General features: G+C 60.8%; 1 protein-coding gene across 2 annotated transcripts in view; it reads right to left on the bottom strand.

The window, feature by feature from the left end:
- Window positions 1-9,613: 9,613 nt before the first annotated feature.
- Window positions 9,614-23,082, bottom strand: part of DOK7 (docking protein 7) — a 29,930-nt gene continuing 16,461 nt past the window's right edge. For both annotated transcript variants that reach the window (XM_047799452.1, XM_047799453.1), the window contains exons 5-11: window positions 20,271-20,390; window positions 18,550-18,666; window positions 17,216-17,940; window positions 13,774-13,816; window positions 10,504-10,632; window positions 10,214-10,346; window positions 9,614-9,978 (exon numbers count right to left, since the gene is read on the bottom strand). In XM_047799452.1, the coding sequence (XP_047655408.1) occupies window positions 9,714-9,978; window positions 10,214-10,346; window positions 10,504-10,632; window positions 13,774-13,816; window positions 17,216-17,940; window positions 18,550-18,666; window positions 20,271-20,390 (1,532 nt within the window). In that variant the 3' untranslated portion in view covers window positions 9,614-9,713. The remainder of the gene's footprint in view (window positions 9,979-10,213; window positions 10,347-10,503; window positions 10,633-13,773; window positions 13,817-17,215; window positions 17,941-18,549; window positions 18,667-20,270; window positions 20,391-23,082) is intronic.

Genomic DNA, 23,082 nt, shown 5'->3' with positions numbered 1-23,082 from the left:
CGCACTCGGGTCCTGGGTGCCCTGTGTGTGTGCGTAGCGGGGGGGTGGGCCCCGGACACAGTTACTGTCTGAGGAGCTGACCACCCCGAGGGAAGCCGCTCCCAACAGAAGCAGGAGAAACACGGGGGCTTTGCTGCAGGTGTCCCTCCGGCCCTGGAGGACGCGGGTGAGGCAGAGGCCCCAGTCGGGCAGTGGCTGCCTTGTGGCATCTCAGCCATCGCTTTGAAGGACACGTGCCCACGGCTCTGTACTGTCCGTGCAGGGGCTGTGGGTCCACCCCAGCTCAGGAAGGGCAGGGGTCCAGGGTCCCCAGGACCCCCCCCCATCCTCTTGTCTGCAGGTGACTGCTTTCTCAGGTCCCCAAAGTGGTGGCACCAGGAGGTGGGGGCTTTGGGATGATTCAGTCCTGAGAGTGTGTCCTTGGGAGCAGGACCCCAGAGGGCTCCCTTGTCCCTTCCACCGTGCGAGGACATGGCAGGAACCAGGAAGCTGGCCCCCACCAGATACCAACCAGATCTCCCAGTGTGATCACAAACTTCAACCCCGGAGCTGCAGGCAGACAACTGTCCCTCGTCTGTGGCTTGCTGTTGCGGTGGCCTCAATGGACTAAGAAACTACTCCTTTAATAGGTTGGGTTTCGCTCTTTGAACTTCATAGGCAGTTTTGGTTTCTGAATGCGTGTTTGGGACCTGGGGTCTAGCTCAGTCAATGTGTTAGTGAGATGCAGCAACATCCAGTGGGAACGTGTCCCTTTTCATTCCTGTGTAGTATCCCACTGGTGGCATGTCCTGCTCCGTCTTTAACCCATTCTGCTCTTAATGTACATTTGAGTTCTTTCCAGTTTGGGATGATGACGTCAGTTGGAAGTGGCCGTGGTGAACATTTGTGTGTGTGCCCAAGCTTGTGTGTGTGCATATTTTCAGACTCCTGGGAGTAATGCTGACAGGTCCTACTGTGCGTCACTCAGACACAGCAGGTGCCTCCCCGTGGTTTCCAAGGGGGAGGCTCATTGGCTTTCCTGGCAGCACAGGACTAGGCGGTGGCCAGGACTGGCTGTTCCATTTTAACTCAGACACTCGTGCTGGTGGTGTGATACGGGGTCGTTTGGGTTACATTTGGGGTTGTTGGGGCAGTGTGTGCACAGGGCCAAGCACAGGCCCTGAGTGTTCAGTTTGGTGATGCTGGGAGCTCTCTTCCTGGGTGGCCTCTCCCCCAAGGAAGACAGTGTTTTCTGGGCTCCGGAGGCCGTCCTCACCCAGAAGCGCCGTCTCCGTGTCCCTGCTTGTGCCCGTCCTTGGATCTCAGGCGCCGGAATAGGCCTCACAGGTCTGGTCTCTTCACCCGGCAGGCGTCTCTGTCTGGTCGCTGGCTGCGTCAGCAGTGGGCCCCTGTCGTGGAGGGGCCCTGGCTGGGGGCCAGGTCCCATTCTTACACCATGTGAAGCACAGGCTTGTCCCTTGTCCATCGGTTTGGTCTTTGTCTGATATGAAGCGAAGCTGCAGGCATGGGTTTGTTTCTAGAGGCGAGTCCGCTTGCTCGGCCCTCGGTCTGGCGACGGCAGCTCGACGGGCGTCTTGCGACCAGTAGGCACTTTGCTCTTTCTCCAGATCCGTGAAAGGTCTGGTGCATTTCCGCACACATCTTAAACCCACTTCTCCGTGTTCAGAAAAGCTTCCTGGGTGTTGGTAGGTGTCCCCTGGGGGTGCACGCAGCTCCAGGACAGAGTCCAGCAAGGCTGGCGTGTCGCCTGCAGCAGTGGCCTGGTTCCGAGACGCGGCCTCCTGCGTTTCATTACATTGACCCCAAGGTACCCGGTCTTCTGTGCTGTCGCGAACGGCAGGCTTTTACTTCATTTTCCAGCTGTCTCATGTAACGCTCTCACATCCTTTGCCCTAAACGCGCATGTTGGTTCTGCACGCTCGGTCCTGTCATCTGTCAGGGCGACAGACACGCATCTCCTGCAGGTGCTGCGCGCCGGCCGGGCCGACGTGGCCAGCGCTGGCGTAGGGGCGCTCCTTGCCCGTATCTTGCTCCCCGTCGCGTTGGTTCTTTCATAAAGTCTAACGCTGCCTGTGCAGTTTTTACGGGGCTCTTAGGGGTTGGAGCGAGTCCATCCTAGCCTGCTGAGGGTCTGATGAGTGCGTATTGTCCAGCATCTGCAGAGGGGCCGTGGAGGTCTGCTGCTCCGTTGAGTCTCTGTGGCGCGCCCTGCAGGTTGGCGTTCATCCGCTGGAATTCCTTGCACTCGTGGGTAAACCCCGAGGGCCGTGATGCTTGTCGCTCTTCTGTGGGACCAGGTAGGTGTGCCGATGCGTGGCAGGTGCTTCTGCAGGTGTCTTCCTGAGCGGCACTGCTCTGTGGTTCACCTTTGCTCCTCAGACGAGGAGGAGGAGGAGGAATTGACCTCAGACAAGTTGGGAGACGTTCCTGTCGCCCTTTCCTGCCGTGGTTTGTGAGAAGCACCGTCATTTCCTTCCTACGTGAGATGGAATTTATGGGCGAGGGCATCCCGGCTGGGAGTTGTCCTGGTGCTGAGATTTTGGATTCAGAATTCAGTTTTTAAAATAGATGATAAGCTCTTTAGCTTTTCTAATTCTTGTGTTTTGGGGTTTTTGGTTTGGTTTGGTTGGGTTGGGTTGGGTTGGGGGTTTTTTTGGTCTTTTTAGGGCCACACTTGTGGCATATGGAGGTTCCCAGGCTAGGGGTGGAATCAGAGCCACAGCTGCACCACAGCCACACCAGATCTGAGCCGCGTCTGCAGCTCACAGCAAGGCTGGATCCTTAACCCACTGAGCGAGGCCAGGGACCGAACCCGCAGCCTCATGGTTCCTAGTCGGATTCGTGTCCACTGCGCCACGACGGGAACTCCTCTTGTGTCTTTTCTGAAGGTATGTTTATCAAGGAATTTTGTGTGAGTTGTCAAAGATAACTGGCATAAAGTTAATTTTTATCTTCTTAGAGTTTGTCGAATCTGTAGCGAGACTCCCCCTTTTCAATCCCGCTGTTGGGAATTGGTGTTTTCTTGCAACTCCCACCTCCAGGCCCCAGCAGCCTAGCTAAGGTTTTGTGGATGGTAGAGGTATTTCCCCTCAGAACCAGCTCTGGGCGTTCGTTATCAGGTTTTCTCTGCTGTTCGTTTAACTTTTCACTGACTTCTGCTCTTATGCTCCTGTTTAATTTGCTGTCCTTATTCTAGTTTAGATCAAGAATATAAAAGAATGGACAACACAGTTAACAAGCGGGATCTACGTATTCCTAGTACAGAAAACAGGTTCTACTCAAATACACGTGGAACCTTTTTAAAATTGACTAAGGACCAGGACACGAAGCAAATGCCACTAATTCTCAAAAGAGGCCAGGATGACACAGATCAGATCTTTGACTTCATTCACAGTCCAGGAGGAAATCAGTAACAGAAAGACAATGAAAATAAGTACATTTAGAAACTTTAAAAAGATACGTAGGTCCAAAAATCTGAATCGAAGGGTAGTGAAAATACTGCACAACCAAACATGGGGAGAGCGGTTAGAGCATGACTTTGAGGAAAATTTATAGCCGTAAATACTTGTTTTAAAAAAAGAACAAAGGGATTTCCAATTCGACTAATGGAGACGGGGTTTTCTAGATTCTCACACTGAAAGTAAGTGTCCTGCAGTACATGCTGAAGAGGTTTGCTCAGAAGCAGTGGAAATCTGACAGCTGTGAAGGCAGCATCCAGGGGCCACCAGGACCAGAAAGGCAGGCGCCCTGCTCAGCCTGGGCATCTTGCCCCATCCAGGCCCCTGGCGTGTGTTCTGGGCCCACCCTCAGGGCGGGTGGAGGTCAGGCCTCAAAGGGAGAGGCTCTCTGGGTGAACCTGAGCCCCAGGAGTTATCCCCTCAGGGTGAATCTGGACAAAACCCCCCTTCCCAAGAAAGGAGGGCTGGCCAGCTGCCCAGAGAGGGGAGGAACCCACCCCTGCCCGTCACCCAGGACTTGCTCCCACAGACCAAGGTCAAAGTGGGTCTGGACTGGTGGTGTTCCCACCTGGCAAAGTCAACACAAACAACCCTCTCCAGAAGGAATTATCTTTGTCCTGGTTCTCAAACCAAGAGCAAACTTTGACCAACGTGGAGCAGGAAGTCACCAGCCGCAGAAGACAGCAGGGCTCAGGAGAAAGAGCAGAGGCAACAGCAGACAGACCAGAAGAGGCAAGGGGTTATCAGCAACCAGAGACAGGCTGCAGAACCACCAGGCTTACTGTTTACAAATAAAAGACAGCCCCAGAAACCTCTTGAAGGAACAGGGAGGGGGAAATGGAATCACCTAACAGATTGAAGAACCGAGTAGAAGCTCCAGATTCTGCAGAAAAGGCAGATTCCTCTAGAAAGGACGTCCCTCCAGTAAGCAGAGTTGAAGCAGCTTGTTTGGGGTTGGGGGGCGGGTGGGTGGCATTGACCTCATACCATGCACGAAACTTAATTGAAGGTGGTTCATAGACCTGAATATGAAAACTGAAATTGTAAAGCTCTGGAAGAAAAGAGGACGTCTTTCTGACCAGAGGACAGGCCAAGATTTTTTTTTTTTTTTTTTTTTGCTTTTTAGGGCCGCATCCATGCCATATGGAGGTTCCCAGGCAAGGGGTCTAATTAGAGCTACAGCTGCCGGCCTCCACCACAGCCGCAGCAACACCAGATCCGAGCCACGTCTGCAACCTACACCACAGCTCACGGGAACACCAGATCCTTAACCCACTGAGTGAGGCCAGGGATCGAACCTACCACCTTATGGTTCCTGGTCAGATTCGTTTCTGCTGCACCACTATGGGAACTCGCAACCAAGATTTCTTAAGCTGCAAAAACTCTGATATTTGAAAGACAAGTATTGGAAACTTTTCATCAAAATATACCATTAAAGTAAAATGTGAGTTCCCTTGTGATGCAGCAGGTTAAGGACCTGGTATTGTCCCTGTAGCAGTTCAGGTTGCTGCTGTGGCTCAGGTTCGATCCCTCGTCTGGGAATGTACAAGACTTGGCGGTGGGGCAGGAGTGTGCCTACCACTCTTGATTCCAGCCTGTGCGTCTGAGTCACAGGGAAACCCCCCACCTCCCTGCAGACCCCCTCCCAGAGACAAGCCGTGGGACCCTCCTCCCAGGCCCCTCCCAAGCATCTCCGTGCACATGCACACGTGTGAGTGAGCAGAAGGCCCCCACTGCCCCCATCCACCTCACTTGCCTTCCCTGGGTGTCTCAGGGCCTCCCGTCTGGGCACATGGTGCACGTGGGACTTGCTCCAGGTGCCTTAACCGGGTCCCTCTTGATAGGCAGCAGTTTCTTTTTTTTTTTTTTTTTCAAGGTAAAAGTGCCTTCAGCATAATATAGGCCATATAGTACAAGCCCACAGCTAACATACTCAATGGTGAAAAGCTGAAAGCTTTCCTCTAAAATCAGAACAAGACAAGGATGTCCACTCTCACCACTTCGATTCAATGTTCTATTGGAGGAGTTCCCACTGTAGCACAGTGGGTTTAGAATCTGCAGCAGCTCAGGTAGCTGCAGGTGCAGGTTCAATCCCCAGCCTGGCGTCATGGGTTCAAGGAACCAGTGTTGCTGCAGCTGTGGCATAGGTTGTATCTGAGGCTTGATTCAGTCCTTGACCCAGGAACTTCCATATGCTGTGGGTGCAGCTAAACAAAACAAGTCAAAAAACATCGTATTGGAAATCCTAGCCAGAGCAGTAAGGCACGAAAAAGAAAAGCAAGCCAAATTGGAAAGAAAGAAGTAAAATTGTCACTTCTTGCAGATAACATTATATATACTCCACCAAAAAAATGAAGACTATGTCCAAAACCTGTTAGAACTAATAAGTGAGCTCAGTAAAGTTGCAGGACACAGGACGAATATACAGAAATTTACGTATTATATATATTGTTTTTCTGTACACTGAAAATAAACTGTCAGAGAAACTAACAGTCCCATTTATAACTGCATCAAAAAGAATAAAATACCTAGGAGTAAATTTAACCAAGGAGGTAAAAAAACTACACTGAAAACTCTTGACATTGATGAAAGAAACTGAAGAAGACCCAAATAAATGGATATTCCATGCTCAGGGATCGAAGGAATTGATGTTAAAATGGCCAGGCTGCCCGAAGCAGTTCCCCTAAAACCCCAATGACATTCTTCACAGAAACGGAGGAAGCAAGCCCAAAGTTTTTATGGAACCGCAAGAGACCCAAGTTGTCAAAGCAATCTTGAAAAGACAGAACAAAGCTGGTTTCAAACTGTTACAAACCTACACTCATCAAAGCAGCACGTATGATGGTCCTGGCCAAAAACAGACCCATAGATGAGTGGAACAGAGTAGAGAGCCTGGAAGGAAACCCACACTCACACGGTTGGTGAAAGCACAGCAGAGGAGGCGAGGGCACAGGGCGGGGCGGGCCCTTCGGTCGGTGGCGCGGGGCCATCTGGACAGCTGCAGGCAGAAGAAGAAAACTAGACCTCTGTCCTACACCAGAGACAAAACCATCGCCAAGTGGAGTACAGAAGATAAGGCTTGAGACTATAAAAGTCCTCGAGGAAAACACAGGCAGGAAGCAAGCTCCTCGACACAGGTGCTGAAGGTGTTTGGACCCGACGCCCAAGGCCAAGGCAACGGGAGCAGACGTAAACTGGTGCGCCCGCATCCAACCAGAAAGCTCCTGCGCGGCACGGGAGACCCGCGAGATTAAAGGCGCCTGCAGAACGGGAGGGAGTATTTGCAAGCCGCACATCCGACTGGGGGCTAATGTCCACCATATGCAAGGAGCCGAGAGCTTCCTAGCGAAAGAAACAAATGATGCCCAGTGAAAAGCGGGCAAAGGACCCAAATAGACGTTTTTCCATGGAAGACCTACAGATGGCCAGCGGGTACATGAAAAGATGCTCAGCATCACTAATTCTCCGGGAAAGGCAACCTCACCCATCAGAATGGCTATTACCCAGAAGGCAGCAGAGGACGCGTGTGGGGACGTGGCAAAGCGCCTGGTGCACTGTTGATGGATGTAAACTGGCGCTGCCACTGTGGAAAACTGGAGACGCCTCAAAACACTGAAAATACAGCCGTCGGCGTGCCCCTTGCGGCCCAGTGGTAATGGACCCAACTAGTATCCATGGGGATGCGGGTTCGATCCCTGGCCTCGCTCGGTGGGCTAAGGATCCCACATTGCTGAAGCTCCAATTCAGCCCTTAGCCTGGGAACCTCCATGTGCTGCAGGCGTAGCCCTAAAAAGCAAAATAAATAAAAATAAAACTACCGTGTGATCCAGCATTTCCACATTTGGGTATTTCTCCAAAGAAAATGAAAACACTAATTCAAAAGGATACATGCTTCCCTATGTTCATTGCAGCATTAGTTACAGTCGCCAAGACTTGGAAGCAACCTCAGTGACCATCGGGTGACTGGACGAAGGCGTGGCGCGTGTACTTGGTAGAATACGCTTAGGCTCAGCCGTGAAAAAAGAAACCCTGCCGTTTGTGACAGTGTGGGTGTAGCGCAAGGGCATTATGCTAAGTGAAATCAGGCAGAAAGACAAATGTATGGAGTTCTCTGGCGACGCAGCAGCTTAAGGACCTGGCCTTGTCACTGCTGTGGCGTGGGTTTGATCCCGGGCCCGGGAGTTTCCGTCTGCTGCAGGCACAGCCAAAAAGAGACAAGGGCTCTCACCTCCACATGGAATCTTAAACAACCAACCTGGGCTGACCTGGAGAACGGAGGTGTGGTCGTCGGAGGTTGAGGGCGGGGAGTGACAGTGGGTCGAAGGTCAAAGGGCACAAACTTGCAGCCTTAAGCAATGTCGCCAGCTGTCCTGTGCAGCCTGGCGGCAAGCTGGCAGTACCACAGCGGGTGTGAGAGCTGAGGGAGAGCTGGTCTTCCGACGCGGAAAGAGGAGCCCTCTCCCTCCCAGGTGATGGGTGCGACCTGGACTTAGTGAGCCATCAGGTGTCTGTCTGACATTGACAGTCCAGAATTAAGACCCTAAACCCAGCCCAGCATTGGAGCCCCCCCGCCCCTGGGCCTCCCCCAGCCTCCGGGCTTCGCTGCCAGGTCGGGGTCCAGCGCCCTGCTGTCTCCCTTGGCCGAGAGCAGGCTGTGGCCCTGAGGGCCTCTCTGAGGTGCCCCTTTCCCTCTCAGAGGCCCGGAGCCCTTCCTGGGCTTGAGTTGGGGTCCCGGGTCCCTGAGACCTTCCACAGCCACACAGGGGCCCGTGTGCCTCACCCCCGGTGGCTGCAACAGCTTTGCAGAGGTGACCCCAATGGACTCAGCCCCTGAGTGCTGGCCAGCCGCCCTTCACAGCTCTGGAGGAAGAGCAGGCATTTTTCTGGTCCCCACTTTGTCCATGTGGCCACCCCAACGGGCTGGGCCCCAGCCCCTTGGAGGGCGACCATCCCACGTCACCACAAAGCCTCTCTGACTCCCCAAGCATTCGCTCCCCCCACACCCTCTCGTGGTGGCCTGGGCCAGGCCTGGCTGCCCACATGCAGGACAGAGGCCTCCAGGTGGCTGCTCCTGGCAGGGACACAGGGACCCTTCCTGGCTGCCCCACCATGCACAACCCGCGTCCCCTTCACGGAAGCAGCAGTTTCATCCTATTTTGAAAGTGGGAGAACCCAGCCCCAGCCACTTCGGGTCACTGTGAAGGCCCGGGACCCTGGACGCCCATTCCTGAGTTGGTGGTGCCCAGGGTGTGGAGCTGGGCCCCCTCGCACCCAAAGGAACCCTGACACAGCTGGAGCCCCAGACTGCAGGGCACTGGCTGTGCTTTGCCCCACATGCACCTGCAAAGGGAAGCCTAACCCCCAGAGGCTGGTCCAGGGCGTGTGACAACCCCCTCTCAGCGGAGCAGCCCTAGGGCCTTTGCGTCCCACTGGGGACCCACGGGCTGGGGTGGGGGGCTGGAGCTCTGGCCCCGCCAAACCTGAGGGACCTCCCCTGGGAGTCGTGTGGTGCCAGCCCCTTGGGCGCCCTGCTGGGAGGCCCGCCACAGCCCGTTGGGTCCTGGGTGCCATCACAGTGGGAAGTGAGGAGGGGGCAGGTCTGCGTGGGCCGTGGTTGGAGCCCGGCCAGGGCCTGTCATCTCCAAGACCGGGGTAGAGGGTCCAGCCTGGCCTTGGTGGTCCTGTCCCAGGGGCCCAGCCAGGAGGAAGCCCACCACCAACTCCAGCAACTCCCCAGCATCCAGACCGGAGGGGCCAGTGGAGCCGGGACTCTGCCCCCCACTCCTGCTCGCTGACATGGAAGTGCCACACGACCCCCAAGGCCGTGAGGGAAGCCACCCCCGGCCCACCAGGGGTCCCTCCCTGTGTCCGGCTGCACACAGCACACCTGCCTCCCCCTCAGGAAATGATGCGCTGTTGACAATGGATTGAGTGACTTTTTTTTTTGTCTTTTTGCCTTTTCTAGGGCTGCTCTCGCGGCATATGGAGGTTCCCAGGCTAGGGGTCCAATCGGAGCGGTAGCCACCAGCCTACGCCAGAGCCACAGCAATGCCAGATCCAAGCCACGTCTGCGACCTACACCACAGCTCACGGCAAGGCCGGATCCTTAGCCCACTGAGCAAGGCCAGGGATCAAACCCTCAACTTCATGGTTCCTAGTCGGATTTTTTCACCACTGCGCCACGCCGGGAACTCCTGGCTCGAGCGACTTTAAACCATTTACAGGACTGACCGCATGGGTCCCAGGGGCAGGCGGTCAGCCAAGCGTGAGGGCCACTCCATCCGGGCGCAGGGCAGGGGTGACCAGCAGGGGACAGGGGGCCCTGCAGAGGGCCTGTGGTGGGGCTGGCCGGCCCGTGCGCATGGGGATGTGCACGTTTCTCTGGGACACATCGTCGTCCTCCTGGGTGCCACCATCTCCAGGGAAGGGAAGGCAGGAAACTGCTCTCCAGGTACCAAGACGCTGCCTCAGGTCCACCTGGAGCCGCCTGTCACCTGTCCAGGTGACATCTCCCACCAGCCTGGGGGCCAGAGCAGGCGTTAGAGGAGGGGCAGGCTCTGGGCACCAGGGACCTGCATGGCAAGAGGGCCAGGCGGGGGGACAGGAACCCAGAAAGGTCCACACCACGCCCCCACCCCAACCCAGGGCCCAGGCAGCACACCCACCCTCAGCTGGGAGCCTGACCGCCGGGAGGCAGCAGAGATGCCGCGCGCGGGCCGCTCCCTCGGGCCGTGCAGGTGCAGCCAGCGCCTCACCGCGGGGCCCCCTTCCGCCGCTGCTCCAGCGCCGGCAGCCGCTCCTCCCGGGTCAGCGCGTGCTGGGCCCCCGCCCTGTGGGCCGCCTCGGTGGCCGTGAGGTCGATCTGCGCGTAGCAGGAGGCGCCGGCCCCTGCAAGCAGCGGGGTGAGCCTGCGGGCACCGCGCCCGCCTGGACAAGGTGGCAGCGGGCAGCTCCCATCCCCCCAGGGCCAGAGCCCGAGCTTCACTGAGAGGAAAGACGGGGTGATGAGGAGCCCCTGGCCCAGGACCCGCCACCGCACACCCACCTCGGATGACCGTGCTGGCCTCCGGGAGTCGCAGGCCCAGGTAGTGCTGCTGCTTCTGGGAGGAGGGGCTGGCGGGGACATTCACATAAGTGGGCGTCTCAGTGCGTGGCCTCTCGGGCCCTGGGACTCCTGTGGGGAGAGGGGCTGTGAGTCCCCGGGGAGTGGCCCAGGGCTGAGCGGACCCCCTAGAATGTTCGAGAAAGAGATCCCTGCCCCCACCCCACATGTCCCACTCTGCACCTTTCCAGGACCTGGGGGGCCTCCCAACACCCCACTTTCCTGAAGCATCTTTGCCCACCCCACCCCTATCCCCTCTGCCCCCATAGCACATGCCTCTGCCTGCTGACCGGCTGACCGCGGATGCCCCCTGCGGCCCGCTGGACTAAAGCAGTCACACCCTTCTTCCCCAGCCCCCACCCGCCACCGTCCCCTCCGGCCACTCCCCCCTCCCAGGCAGGACACTCTGGCCCTGCCCACTCCAGGCCCTCCCCCTCGGTGTCCGCGTAGGTCACCCCACCTGCTCCAGGCTTCAGGGACCCTCTCTGGGCCGTGAGTCCCACAGGGCATCATTCCCTGAGCCCAGGCCCGCACGTCCACCCACAGCGACACCTCCTCCAGGGTGGCCCCAGTACCTCAAGTCCCCTCCGCCGTCCGAGAAACTGCCCCCCTTGCCCCCTCTTTCCTAGGAGTCAATGATTTCACCCAGCAAACACCACCGGGCCGTGAGCCAGGCATGGCAGGAAGGAGTGGGGACCCAGAGTGCCCCCCCACCCCCACCCAGCCCAGGAGCCCTGCAGCCCAGGCACAGGGTCCCAGCTGCCAGGGCACAGGGGGTGGGGGCCCTGCAAAGAGCCAGCCCCCGCCTCGTCCCAGCGCTGGGTCTGAGGGGGTCTAGGAAGGAGGCCCAAGCTGGACCTGAGATCATGCAGACACACCACGCCACAGCTGGGTTTAGGGCTGGGTGCGTGTTTTCCACAGTGGAAGCAGGACAGGGAGGAAGGTTCTGGGCGGCCCAGCCTCTCCAGGGTCACCAGCGGCACGGGAAGGCCACTGGGCTCCCTTGGCTTCTGGCAGCGCCTGTGTGGGGAGGGTTGTCCCCCTGGTGGCCCCTCCACTGCCCTGGCTCCACCCGGCTCCCCAGCACCTCCAACCTTCACCTCCAATAGCCTGTCCCACCCTTCAGGTGGACCTTCTTTTCTTTCTTTCTGGTCTTTTTAGGGTCACACCCAAGGCATAGTTTGGTTCCCAGGCTGGGGAGTGACTCAGAGCTGCATCTGCCGGCCTACACCACAGCCACAGCAACGCAGGATCAGAGCCACGTCTGCCATCCACACCACAGCTCATAGGAATGCCAGATCCGCACATGAAAAGATGCTCAGCGATGCTCATGATTAGAGAGATGCACATCAAAACCACGACGAGGTCCCACCTTACACCAGCCAGAATGGCCAGCATCCAAAAGTCTACAAACAGTAAGTGCTGGAGAGGGTGTGGAGAACAAGGAACCCTAGTACACTGTTGGTGGGATTGCAAATTGGTGCAACCACTGTGGAAAACAGTATGGAGAGTCCTCAGAAAACTACACATAGAACTACCATTTGACCCAGCAATCCCACTCCCGGGCATCTATCCAGAGAAAACCACGACTCGCAAAGACACATGTACTCTGATGTTCACTGCAGCACTATTTACAATAGCCAAGACACGGAAACAACCTAAATGTCCATCGACAGAGGAGTGGATCCAGAAGATGTGGTACATACACACGATGGAATATTACTCAGCCATCAAAAAGAACGAAATACCAGCACTTTTAGCAACATGGATGGACCTAGAAACTATCATGCTAAGTGAAGTCAGCTATACAATGAGACACCAACATCAAACGCTTTCACTGACATGTGGAATCTGAAAACAGGACAGACGGAACTTCTTTGCAGAACAGATGCTGACTCACAGACACTGAAAAACTTATGGTCTCCGGAGGAGACAGTTTGGGGGGTGGGGGGATGTGCTTGGGCTGTGGGATGGAAATCCTGTGAAATCAGATTGTTATGATCATTATACAACTACAGATGTGATAAATTCATTTGAGTAATAAAAAAAAAAAAAAAAAGGAATGCCAGATCCTTCACCCACTGAGCGAGGCCAGGGATCAAACTCACATCCTCATGGATACTGTGTTGGATTCTTAACCCGCTGAGCCACAATGGGAACTCCCAGTCTGAGCTTTTGGTCAGCATCTCAGAAGCTGCCTCGAGTTCCCTCTGGCCAAGCAGAGGTCAGGAGGGCTCTGCCATGGCCTCTCCCTGGCTGGGCAGCAGGCCCGGCTCGAGCAGCTGGGGCGCGCCCCACCCATCACCCCAGCTCTGGCCATACTGTCTGGGTCTGATTCCGCTCTGCTCCCCCAAGCCCCCGCCTCAGAGGAAAAGCTCCTTGTCCTCCAGCAGACCTGACGCCCCAGGGCACACGCTCCTCTGGGCAGGCTGCCCCCTGCTGGTGTCGTCAGGGGATGGGCCTCGAGGCCTCCATCCTGGCTGGGGCTTCCTGTGGCCCCTGTGTGATTCTGCCTGCCCACCGCCTTGCCCAGCCCCTGCCCTCTCCATTCTGGTCGGGCCTATGCCCAAACAGGTGCCATGTGCCCCTGAAGAGGAGATGAAAATATCTCAGCTCGTTAGATATTCCTACTCCACCAAGGAAATGAGGCAGAGACCCCAACTTCCAGCCACCCCGAGGCCACCCTCCCCGACATTCAGCCTCTGCCAGCCTCCCAGACCTGGATCATAGCCAGTGTCCAGCCATCTCCCCTTTGCCCCCTGTCCTGGGCCTCCACCCACCAGGGTGACCCACCACGGTCACCAATGCCCCTGCCTATTCCCGGGTCCCCTGACCATAACTGCCCTCTGTTCCCTGTCACCTTGAAAACTAGTCTCCCTTTTAAAGACTGGGGCTCCAGACCAACCCTAGCCCTGCCCGCTCTGCCCGTGAGCCATCCCGGGCAGGCTGACAGGCTCGGCCACCCTGTCCTCAACTCGCTGCCCCGCCCCTCCCCACCCCACCCCCCACTCACCACCCCCGCCAGGGCTCACCCCAGCTGCCCACTGCTGCCCTGCAGTCCAGTCACCCCTCTCCCATCATCACCCTGCCCTGACTGGCCCCCCACTGTCCTGTCTGGTACAGACGACGTTCTGGTTGGGCTGGAACAGCAGCCACTGCGGCCCACTCTCCTTGGGCCAAGGCCACGGAGCTGGCTCCAAAGGCAAGGCCTACCTGAGAGCGTCACGGGAACTCCGGGGGGTGAGGCGGCAGCCCCCTAGACCGAGAAGAACACGAGTCAGTCTGTCTGTGCAGCTCGGGCTCCCAGCCGGGAGCGACACAGGGCCACCTGCTGGGGTGACCAGCCAGGGGCCCCGCCTCATGCCCAGAGGCCCCTGCCACCCACAAACCCGTTCGGGACGGGGCGTCAGCCGCTCGGGCCCCCAGGCCGAATCTGCAGCCTTGCTGGCTCACAGCCACGCGCTGCATCACACCTGCCGCCTGTGGTCAGGTACACGGGGGCTGTCACCTCAACCCCTGGCCCTGCACCCTGGGGCCTGCTCTAAGCAGGCACCCCACTTGAGCCCCTCCTGGGGGCCCCGTTAGATGAGTCAAGGCCCTCTGGCCACTATGGGGTGCCCAGTCGGCGGTGCAGAGCAACCCGGAGGAGAAAGGGGTTCAGTGGCCTCAGAGCTGAGTGCAGGGAAGGCTGGCAGATGGGGAGGGAGGGACAGTGGCCACCGCCGCCCAGGCCTCCATGTCCCAAACCCAGTAGGAGATGGGTCCCGCCAGGCTAGCCCAGCAGTGGTGCCCCGCAGGGCGCGGCAGGCTGGAATTGGGGAGCAGAAGCCCGGCCACTCCCCAGGAGGGCAAAGGTGCTGCCTAAATTCAGGACACAACACCCCGGCCCCAGTCCTGCACAGGCTCCTGGATGGGCTCCTGGCCTGGCCTGACCTACCACCTTGTGCCCTGGGGGCCCTGGGCGGGCTTGGGGACATAGGGCGGGCATATCTGACCTCCAACCCGGGACAAGAGCCAACTGTCATCACTAACTGCTCAGAGCCCCACCCCTGGGGGCACCTGCTTCAGGGGCCAGTCCTGCAGGTGCAACAAACCCAGAGGATGCAGCCAGGCGCCATGCGTGGAACATGAGCAAACACAGACCGTACCATCTCCCTGCCTGGGCCCAGGACCAGGAGGGGACAGGTGGGTGCATGTGGCTCCCGGGGAGGTGAGGGGGGCTCTCTGGTTACCCCAGTCCTGACACTTGGCAGGAAGCTCCAGGCACCTGAGAGGCCCCTCCACCGCCCATCCCACCCTGGTGGTCCCGGGGCTGCTGAGGCAGGTGCAAGCTGGAGCCTCTCATGGTGTTCCCACCCCAGCCGGGAGCACGAAATGCCCCTGGGGGCTCAGGGAGGAGAGAGGGCGAAGGCGGAAGCTTCCTGTGGGTGGGGCTGCCCTGGCGCCCCCACTCCACCCCACCAGGTGAGGGGTCCCTGCCCCACCCCATCCCCTGCGCTGCTGTGGCCGCGGGGGGCGGCTGTGCCACCCTCGCTGGCAATGGCCCCCAGAGGGCCGTGGCGGGCAGTGGCCACTCCCATAAAGGTTCCTCCCTCCTGGTGGGGGGCATCCAGGCCAACAGGCTCTAGGCCTCACCTCCTCCAGCCCAGGACCTGCACCCTCCAACCTGGCCCGAGCCCCCCCCTCCCCCACGGCCCTTCCCTGACACCCAGCCACCCACCTCAATCAAGGAGACCAGAGTTCACAGCCAGGACACCCACACGGGGCCGGGCCAGGCAGAGTGCCCAGCTCCCAGCCCTCCCTGGCCGCACCTGATCTGGGGGAGCGATGGCAGATGCGGGCAGGGGGCCCGTGGGAGCGCGGCAGGGCCAAGCCTGGAGGATCCAGCCTTCCAGCGCCACCCCAAGCCCATGGCACCAGCAGCTCCAGCCTCTATTCTGCTTGTGGGTCCGTCTGGGGAGGCGGCAGTGACAGTGTGTGCGGCTGACAGACACCCACTAAGCACTGTCTCACTAGACCCCTGGGGGCCAGGCAGGTAGGGACAGTGGTGCCATCTATGGAAGAGGCTTGGGCCGGGGTAGTGACTTGCTTGGGGGCCACCCAGCTGGGGGTGGCGGGCAGCTCAGCCCCCCAGCCTGCCTTTCCCCCCCCCTGCAATGTTGCAGGAGCCCAGCCAGAAGCCCTGAACTTCAGTGTCCTTCCGGCTGCCCAGTAGGTGGTGAAAAAGGAGGAACTGGGGGAGGCGGGTAGGACGTGGCCGCGGGAAGTGCAGAGGGACAAAGATGGGGGTCCCTGCAGCTCTGCTGTCCCCATGGGGGGACTGGGGATGAGACACGCTCCAGGCTCGGAGCCGGGACCCTCACTGGCCCAGGAAGGGTAGTGTCCACCTTTGCCCAGATGCAAGGAGCCCCCGCCTGCCCAAGGGACCACTGAGGTCTCCGGGGAACAGAGGAGCACGCCGCACATGTGCACACACGTCACACACACCACACTCGAGCGCAGGCACGCACCCCCCCAGCACAAAGGCATACATCACACCACACATGCGACACGCTCACGTGCACACAAGACATGAACATGCCACCCGCAAAGGCACATGCATGCACGTACACGCTCCGCACGCATGCAACGCACATGCATGCACACTGCATGCCACACGTGTGCGCAGTTCACACACAGTACACACACATGCAAATGAGTGCACTCCCGTGCACACGTCACACGCGGGCACACATATCACACCCCCCCTGGGCTGCCTGAGGCCACGCTCCTTGGTCACGCCTCCGGCGTGCGCAGGCTTAATGCTGACTAGACAGGCGAGGCCCACAGGCCAAGGGAGGCTGGGCCCCTGAGTTTCAGAGACACTTAAAGGCCCCAGGGCCAGGGCGGGAGGTGGAGGGCGTGGCCACATGGAACAGGACAAGCCGATAAGAAAAAACGATTTTATTTCCAGTCTAAGAATGTATTACAAACAGTGTCAGGGTTTAAAAATGAGAAGAGCAGCAAACGTCTCCAGCCAACAGGGAAGGTACAAAGCGAAACATTGACAGGTGAGCTGCGCGCGGGACGAAGCCGGCCCCGGCCAGGTCAGGTGCGGACACGGGCCTTGCCTTCCCCGGGCGCATCGGGCACCGCAGAGCCAGTGTGCACACCAGGCCACGCAGCCGCAACCCATGCAGGCGGGCAGGCCGACCTCGAGGAGCCCGGCGCCCCGGGGTGCCCCGGGGTGACCCACGGGCCGGGCCTGGGGCCGTGAAAGCCGAGGGTCCTGACCACCAGCCTCGGCTCAGCCGGAGGGCGGAGGGGAGCGCCCGCTGCCCGCGGTTTCACAAGGCTTCCCCGCAAGCTGCCCCTGCCCCGCCCGCCCCACGCCCCTGGAGCGCTGGGGTCCAGGAAGAGGCTGTGTGGGTGAGTGTGCGGGGCCCGAGGGCCAGACGCCATTGGTGCCCGGGCTCCTGAGCCCCCGTTCCCTCCCCAGGACGGGCCACCTGCGGTGCTGCTTTGGAAAGGAGGCGAGGGGCCAGCAGGTGGAGCCCGGTAGACACGCGATGTGACAAGGTGACCCAGGGAGGTTAGTCTCAGCTCCGCCCGCCCCCGCTGAGCACGAGGCAGCCCCGAGGGCACCCGCTGGGCGCCCTCAGGGAGGGGGCTTTACCTTCAGTCCTCCACAGACCGGACACGCGGAAAAGAAGGCCGCAGCGGGCCCAGCGTGGGGGGCGCCCACTTCCCAGGGCTCACTGGGGGCCGGGCTGGGCAGCGCAGCTTCGCCGACCAGGGTCTCTGTCGCCTGTCCCCGCCGTCTCTCGCCCAGCCAGCCGGAAAGACCCCCCGCCGACGGCTGGCCTCCCGAGTCCCCGGCGGCCCGGTCACTGCCGTCAGGGCCACCCTGCCCGGCCGGGGGCTGGTCCCTGGGGGCCTGGCGTAGGCTGCGGGGCGTGTCGTAGTGAGGCCGCAGGGCCGTGGGCACCTGGTACTCGGCCGCCCCGGGGGGGCAGGCGCACAGGCTGGGCTCAGGCGCCCCCGCCGGCAGGCTGAGCAGGGAGCCGAACTCCTCGGCGGTGCGCCACACGTCCAGGCTGCTGCCAGCGCAGGAGGAGAAGCTGCCCGAGTAGGAGGAGTGGCTGCCCGTGGCAATGCCGCTGTCCGATGAGCTCTGGCGGCCGACCTCCTGCAGCTGCCGCGGCCGCAGCGGCTTGGGGGGTGGCCTCGAGGCGCCCAGCGCAGCCTCCCCGGGGGCCTGGGCGGCCACCAGCCCCAGCCCCTCCTGCGACGTGCCAGCCAAGGATGAGGACTGCTCTGGCCACGGCGTGAGCCGGCTGCCTGCGCTGACATCCGAGTGGCTGGCCTCCGACGACGAGCTGGACCGGCTGCGGTCGTCCCCTAAGCAGAGAGCCGGAGGGGTCGGGTGGGCTCGGGGAGGGCTGGGGGGCCTCGCGGGAGCTGACATCTCGTCCCCACTCCCTGTGCCCCACCCTGCTGAGGGCCCGCACTCACTTGTCTCCAGCCACCATCCTGTGACAGCGCACCCACCCCCTCCCCAGGCCCCACACCCAGCATCACCAGTCCCCACTGTGCACCCATAGGTGGGACTGGCCGCAATCAGAGGACAGAAGGCCCACAGAGACCTGGCTCTGGCCCAGGAGACCCCAGCGCCGCCCCTCTCATCCCCACCCCCACCACAGCCTCGCACCCCCTCGAGGGGCTGCCAGCCCTTTCCATCTGTCCATCCCCAGTGAACCGCAGCAGCCGAGGGGCCTCTGCTCCCAGCAGCCAGCACCCTTGAGCCTTCTGTCTGGACACAGATGTGGCAGCCACAGCCTCACGCGGCCACACCGCCAGTGGGTGGGCAAGAATTCCAACCCAGCACCACGCTTCTGGTTGATCCATCAAGGGAATGAATAAATGAACCAGAGCTTGGAGCTTGGCGTAAAGGGGCGGCCTTGGCCCCAGGGCCGCTGCCCCACCCTCACAGCCCAGGCCTGGCCCTACCTCCGCTGCCCGGCCGGCCGGGGTGGGAGAGGAGGCTGAGCCGCTTCTCCAGCTGCAGGGTTTCCAGGGCCTCCTGGGCCACGCGCTCCTCCACGGTGGGCGCCCCGGGGCTTGGGTCTGTGGCAGAGGGAGCGTCAGGGAGGAGGCAGCCACTGCTCGGGACAGCACGGTGACCCCAGCATTGTCAGGACCACGTGGACTCCGGTCCAGCCCCAACGCCAGGACAGAGCCCCTGGGAGCCCCAGCTGCCCCCCATGCCAGCACCCCAGCCCCTGGACACCACTCTTAGGGTACCCAAGCCACGCGTCCCCCAGACACTACCCTGTGACCTGTGCCCAAGGACAGCACCCCAACCACCAGCCACGGTCCCCTGCCCCAAAGTGGACGGTCCCTGCAGGGCTCAGGACACCAGGCACACCCTCCTGCTGCAAGAGCGAGGCAAAGAGACACTAGAGATGGACAGACTCGCGGCTCCACCACCTGCTCTCCATAAACATCCGTTTGCAGAACGCGGGTGCAGAGACCGTGCACCCCAGTGCTCGTGGGACCAATGTGGGCGTGCGCAGGACATGTTCGGGGCCGGGTGGACCCCAATCCCCCATCCCCTCCTGGCTCTGCCCAGGCAGGTAGGTCCTGCCTCTGGGTCTGGTGTCCACGTGGGTCTGGCCGAGCAGCGCTCAGCCAGAGAAGACAGTCCAAAATCCTAGAGCGCTGAGGCTGCAGACCCAGTGGAGGCCACATCTAGGGTCCCGCGTGATCACGTGCTTTAATGTGAGCCCCGCCAGCCCCATCCACACCCGCCGCCTTCTGACCCCCGCCAGCCGCACAGCAGCTGCGGCTGCAGTTCAGGAATGTGCCAGCAGAGGGCGCGGTCACCCCATCCAGCCGACCCAGGGCAGGGAGGCTCTGGTCACAGGAGCTGCCTCCTTCCTCCCCAGCCCCGTCCCTGGGGGCTGCTGGGTGGGGCTGGGGGTGGTGAGGGGCAGAGGCTGGGAGAAGGGGGCCTGGCCCTCACCAGCCCCTGCCTCCCTCGGAGGTCCGCTTGCCCCCTGCACTCAGCTGGGGCGCCCACGCTAGGAGGACACAGATGTGGGCTCCCTGTCCACCTGCCGCATGGTCTCCCAGCTGGACAGGGAGACAAGCACGGCCTCCCCGGAGTGAGGGGAGTGTCAGCAGGACCGCCTGGGTCGGGGGAAGCGGTGATGGCCAGGACCAGCCTTTGCCGTGGGCCCTGAGGGGAGGGCGGCCCTCAGCCCAGCGAGAGGAAGTACCCAGGGAGCCTCCGGGCCCAGCCTGGCCCCGGCCACGGCCGGGAAGCGGGGAGACCTGCCCCGCTCAGTGCAGCCTTTGCACCCACCCCCTCAGGCTGCTGAGACCTCACCTCACAAGGCGGCTTCCAGCCCAAACGCCAGCTCAGCAGCACCCGCCCTGACCCCAGCCCCCTTTCTCAGGGACCTCAGACAAGGCCCCCACCCAGGCCTGGGACACGGCCAGCTCGGAAGGATCTCCAGGTCCCCGGCCTCTTGCTGGTCAGCCCGGAACAGCTGCAGCGTAACTGTTCCAACGAGAAGCCGAGCCCCAGGGCATCCCTGCCGCTCAGACCGCGTGGAGGGGGCGCTGTGCGGATGTGAGCGGCCCCCCGGAGCCCCGAGGGGATCCCAGGGCAGGAGGGAGGCAGCCCACCCCCCCCCCACCCCCGCTGAATGGGTCCCCGCACACACCTGGGAGAAGCGGCCGCAGCCCAAAGGGGCCCCTGGTCGGGGAGATGCCTCGGACGATGCAGTCGAACAGGAAGCTGATCTGCTCACCCTCGGCCGAGGACAGGAAGAAGACCCCAGCCCCTGCGGAGAGGCCAGACCGGGTCAGCCTGGCCAGAGCACAGGGGGCCTGCAGGGTGGGCTCAGGGCCACGGGCCGTGGACGGCCACAGAAGCCGGAGCAAACTCGCGAGTTGTCCCCACACCCGGGCAGTGTCCCCAGAGCACCTCCTGGCCCCTGTCCTGGTGGCTCAGGCCACACGGCGGCTCCCCAGGCCCAGGGGCAGCAGCCCGGCCAGTCCCGGCTACAGGGCAGCAACAGGGCAGCAGAGGGAGTCCTGCCTGCTGGCCCTGGTCAGCCGACTCTCTAGAGAGCTGGGGTGGCTTCTGGAGGACGGGGGTGCGGGGCAGAAGCCCAGAAACTCCACGCTCTTTTGAGGGGTGGGGGCAGGGTGCACAGCCCAGGGAACCACCGCCAGCGGCGCCTGCCCGCCTTCCTCGCAGCCTCTCCTCTCCTCCTGGGCGCGTTTCTGGGGTGCAGGGCTGGGGCCTGGGGCACAGCTAAGGCTGAGGTCCTGCGGTGAGGGGTGAGCTCCCACTCACAGAGGGAAGGCCTGGCTGATCCCAGCCCCGGGGGGCTCGGGCAGAGGGGGCGCCTGGGGCCAGCAGCTGCTGCAAGGGAGCCAGGGGAGAGCAGCCGTGGGGGCCTGCGCTGGGCCGGAGCCCCGCCAGCGTGAATGAAGTCCCCGGGCCGAGTGAATGGGGACAGCAGGTCACGTGGGCTGGACGCCCAGCGTGGTGTCACCACACAGGAATCCCTCAGCGGCTCGCCCTCTGCCCTTTGCCCAAAGACAGACAGACGCCCTCTGGGGGAAGGCACAGTGGGGGCAGGGCGGGGGGAGCTGCCTGCACCAAATCCCAGGGACTCGGGCCAGCCCCACACGTGGCGACACCACTGTGCCCGGGCCGGTCACCCAGGGCCCCAACCGGTGACATGCCTGCTTTCAAGATGAGGAAACAGGCACAGAGAAGCTACGTCCCGACCTCTGACTAGAGCAGGGTGAGGCCCACCCTGGCGCCCACCCGGGGCACCCACGAGGCCCTCTTGGCCAAGATGTGTCAGCCGAGAACTTGTGCCAGGACCTTGGCCGCCGGTGGGCGGGCAGGAAGGAGGCCCCGTCCTGGCTGCCCAGCTCTCCCAGGGCCAGGCCTCTAATCCCAGCTTACAGGCAGCTGGCAGAGGCCACGGCACAGTCAGTCCTCCAACTATAAAAAACCACGTTTCGGAGGGAGTGGAGCCGGCGGCATTCCACCGGGCGTCTGCCGAGCTGCGCTCCGGGGAGCTGGAGGCCTGGGAGGGAGCATGGCCACCGCCCCGCCGCGTCCCCGGCTCCAGGTGCTCCTGCGGGGACACACGTCTCAGGGGCCTGCCTGAGCCTGGAGACCGAGGGACAAGGGCTCCCAGATCCAGTGCGGACCTCACCCCAACTCAGGCCCTGCTCCGCCCTGCGGCCCCCTCCCAGCCCCCAGCTCCCGAAGCGTGCCCTGACACCTCTCCGCGGGAGTGGCCAACCCGAGCCCACGACACCCCCACCCCTTGGCCACCTGTAACGCCCCTTCTCCTCTCCTGACCCCCGATCCCTGGCCGTTCACCTGGCGATCACTTCAGGGGACCCCACCTCCGAGGCGCACTCTGTCCAAACGACACTGTCACTCAGAAAGTTGGCGCCGTTGGAATTCCCGTCGTGGCGCAGTGGTTAACGAATCCGACTAGGAACCATGAGGTTGCGGGTTCGGTCCCTGCCCTTGCTCAGTGGGTTAACGATCCGGCGTTGCCGTGAGCTGTGGTGTAGGTTGCAGACGCGGCTCGGATCCCGTGTTGCTGTGGCTCTGGCGTAGGCCAGTGGCTACAGCTCCGATTCGACCCCTAGCCTGGGAACCTCCATATGCCGCAGGAGCGGCCCAAAGAAATAGCAAAAAGACAAAAAAAAAAAAAGAAAGAAAAAAAAAAAGAAAGTTGGTGCCGTGAACTGAGCCCCGTGGGATATTATTTTGCAGCATTTTCTGATAGAGTAAAAGTATCTACTAATTAAAATATCAGTTTTCTCCGCCCTTATTTTGAGAGAAAGAAGAAAAGTTCGGGAGTTCCTGCTGTGGTTCAGTGGTTAAGAACCCGACAGAGTGTCCGTGAAGCTGTGGGTTCCATCCCTGGCCTCGCTCAGAGGGTTAAGGAACTGGCACTGCCATGAGCTGCGGTGTAGACGCAAATGCGGCTCGGATCCTATGTTGCCGGGACTGTGGTGTAGACCTGCAGTTGCGGTTCCAACGCAACCCCTATGCCGGGAACGCGCACATGCCACAGGAGCGGCCCTGAAAAAGACAAAAAGAGGAATGAAGCCTGTTCCTTTGAAATGAGCTTTTAAATTTTCCCTGACCACTTCATACCCACTAAGACGACGAAATTAAACACAAACTAAAACAAAACAGAAAACAACCAGTGCCGGCGAGGATGCGGAGAAAGCCGCATCCTCCTCGCTGCAAGGGGGACGCCAAGGGCGGCAGCTCCTCAAACGATTAGACAGAACAACCCGTCTGACCCGGCAATTCTGCTTCCCGGAAGAATGAAAAGGAAGGTCTCCAAGACGCGGTCGCAGAGCCACGTTCGGAGCAGCAGGTTTTCACAAGAACTGAAACGTGGACGCAAGATCCAAGCGTCGGTCGGCGGATGGACAGATAAACACGCAGCCCCTCCACACAGCACCTGATTCAGCCGACAG

This window comes from Phacochoerus africanus, chromosome 10 (assembly GCF_016906955.1).
Source record: "Phacochoerus africanus isolate WHEZ1 chromosome 10, ROS_Pafr_v1, whole genome shotgun sequence".
Lineage (NCBI taxonomy): Eukaryota > Metazoa > Chordata > Mammalia > Artiodactyla > Suidae > Phacochoerus > Phacochoerus africanus.
This window is presented reverse-complemented; position numbering and strand designations above follow the sequence as displayed.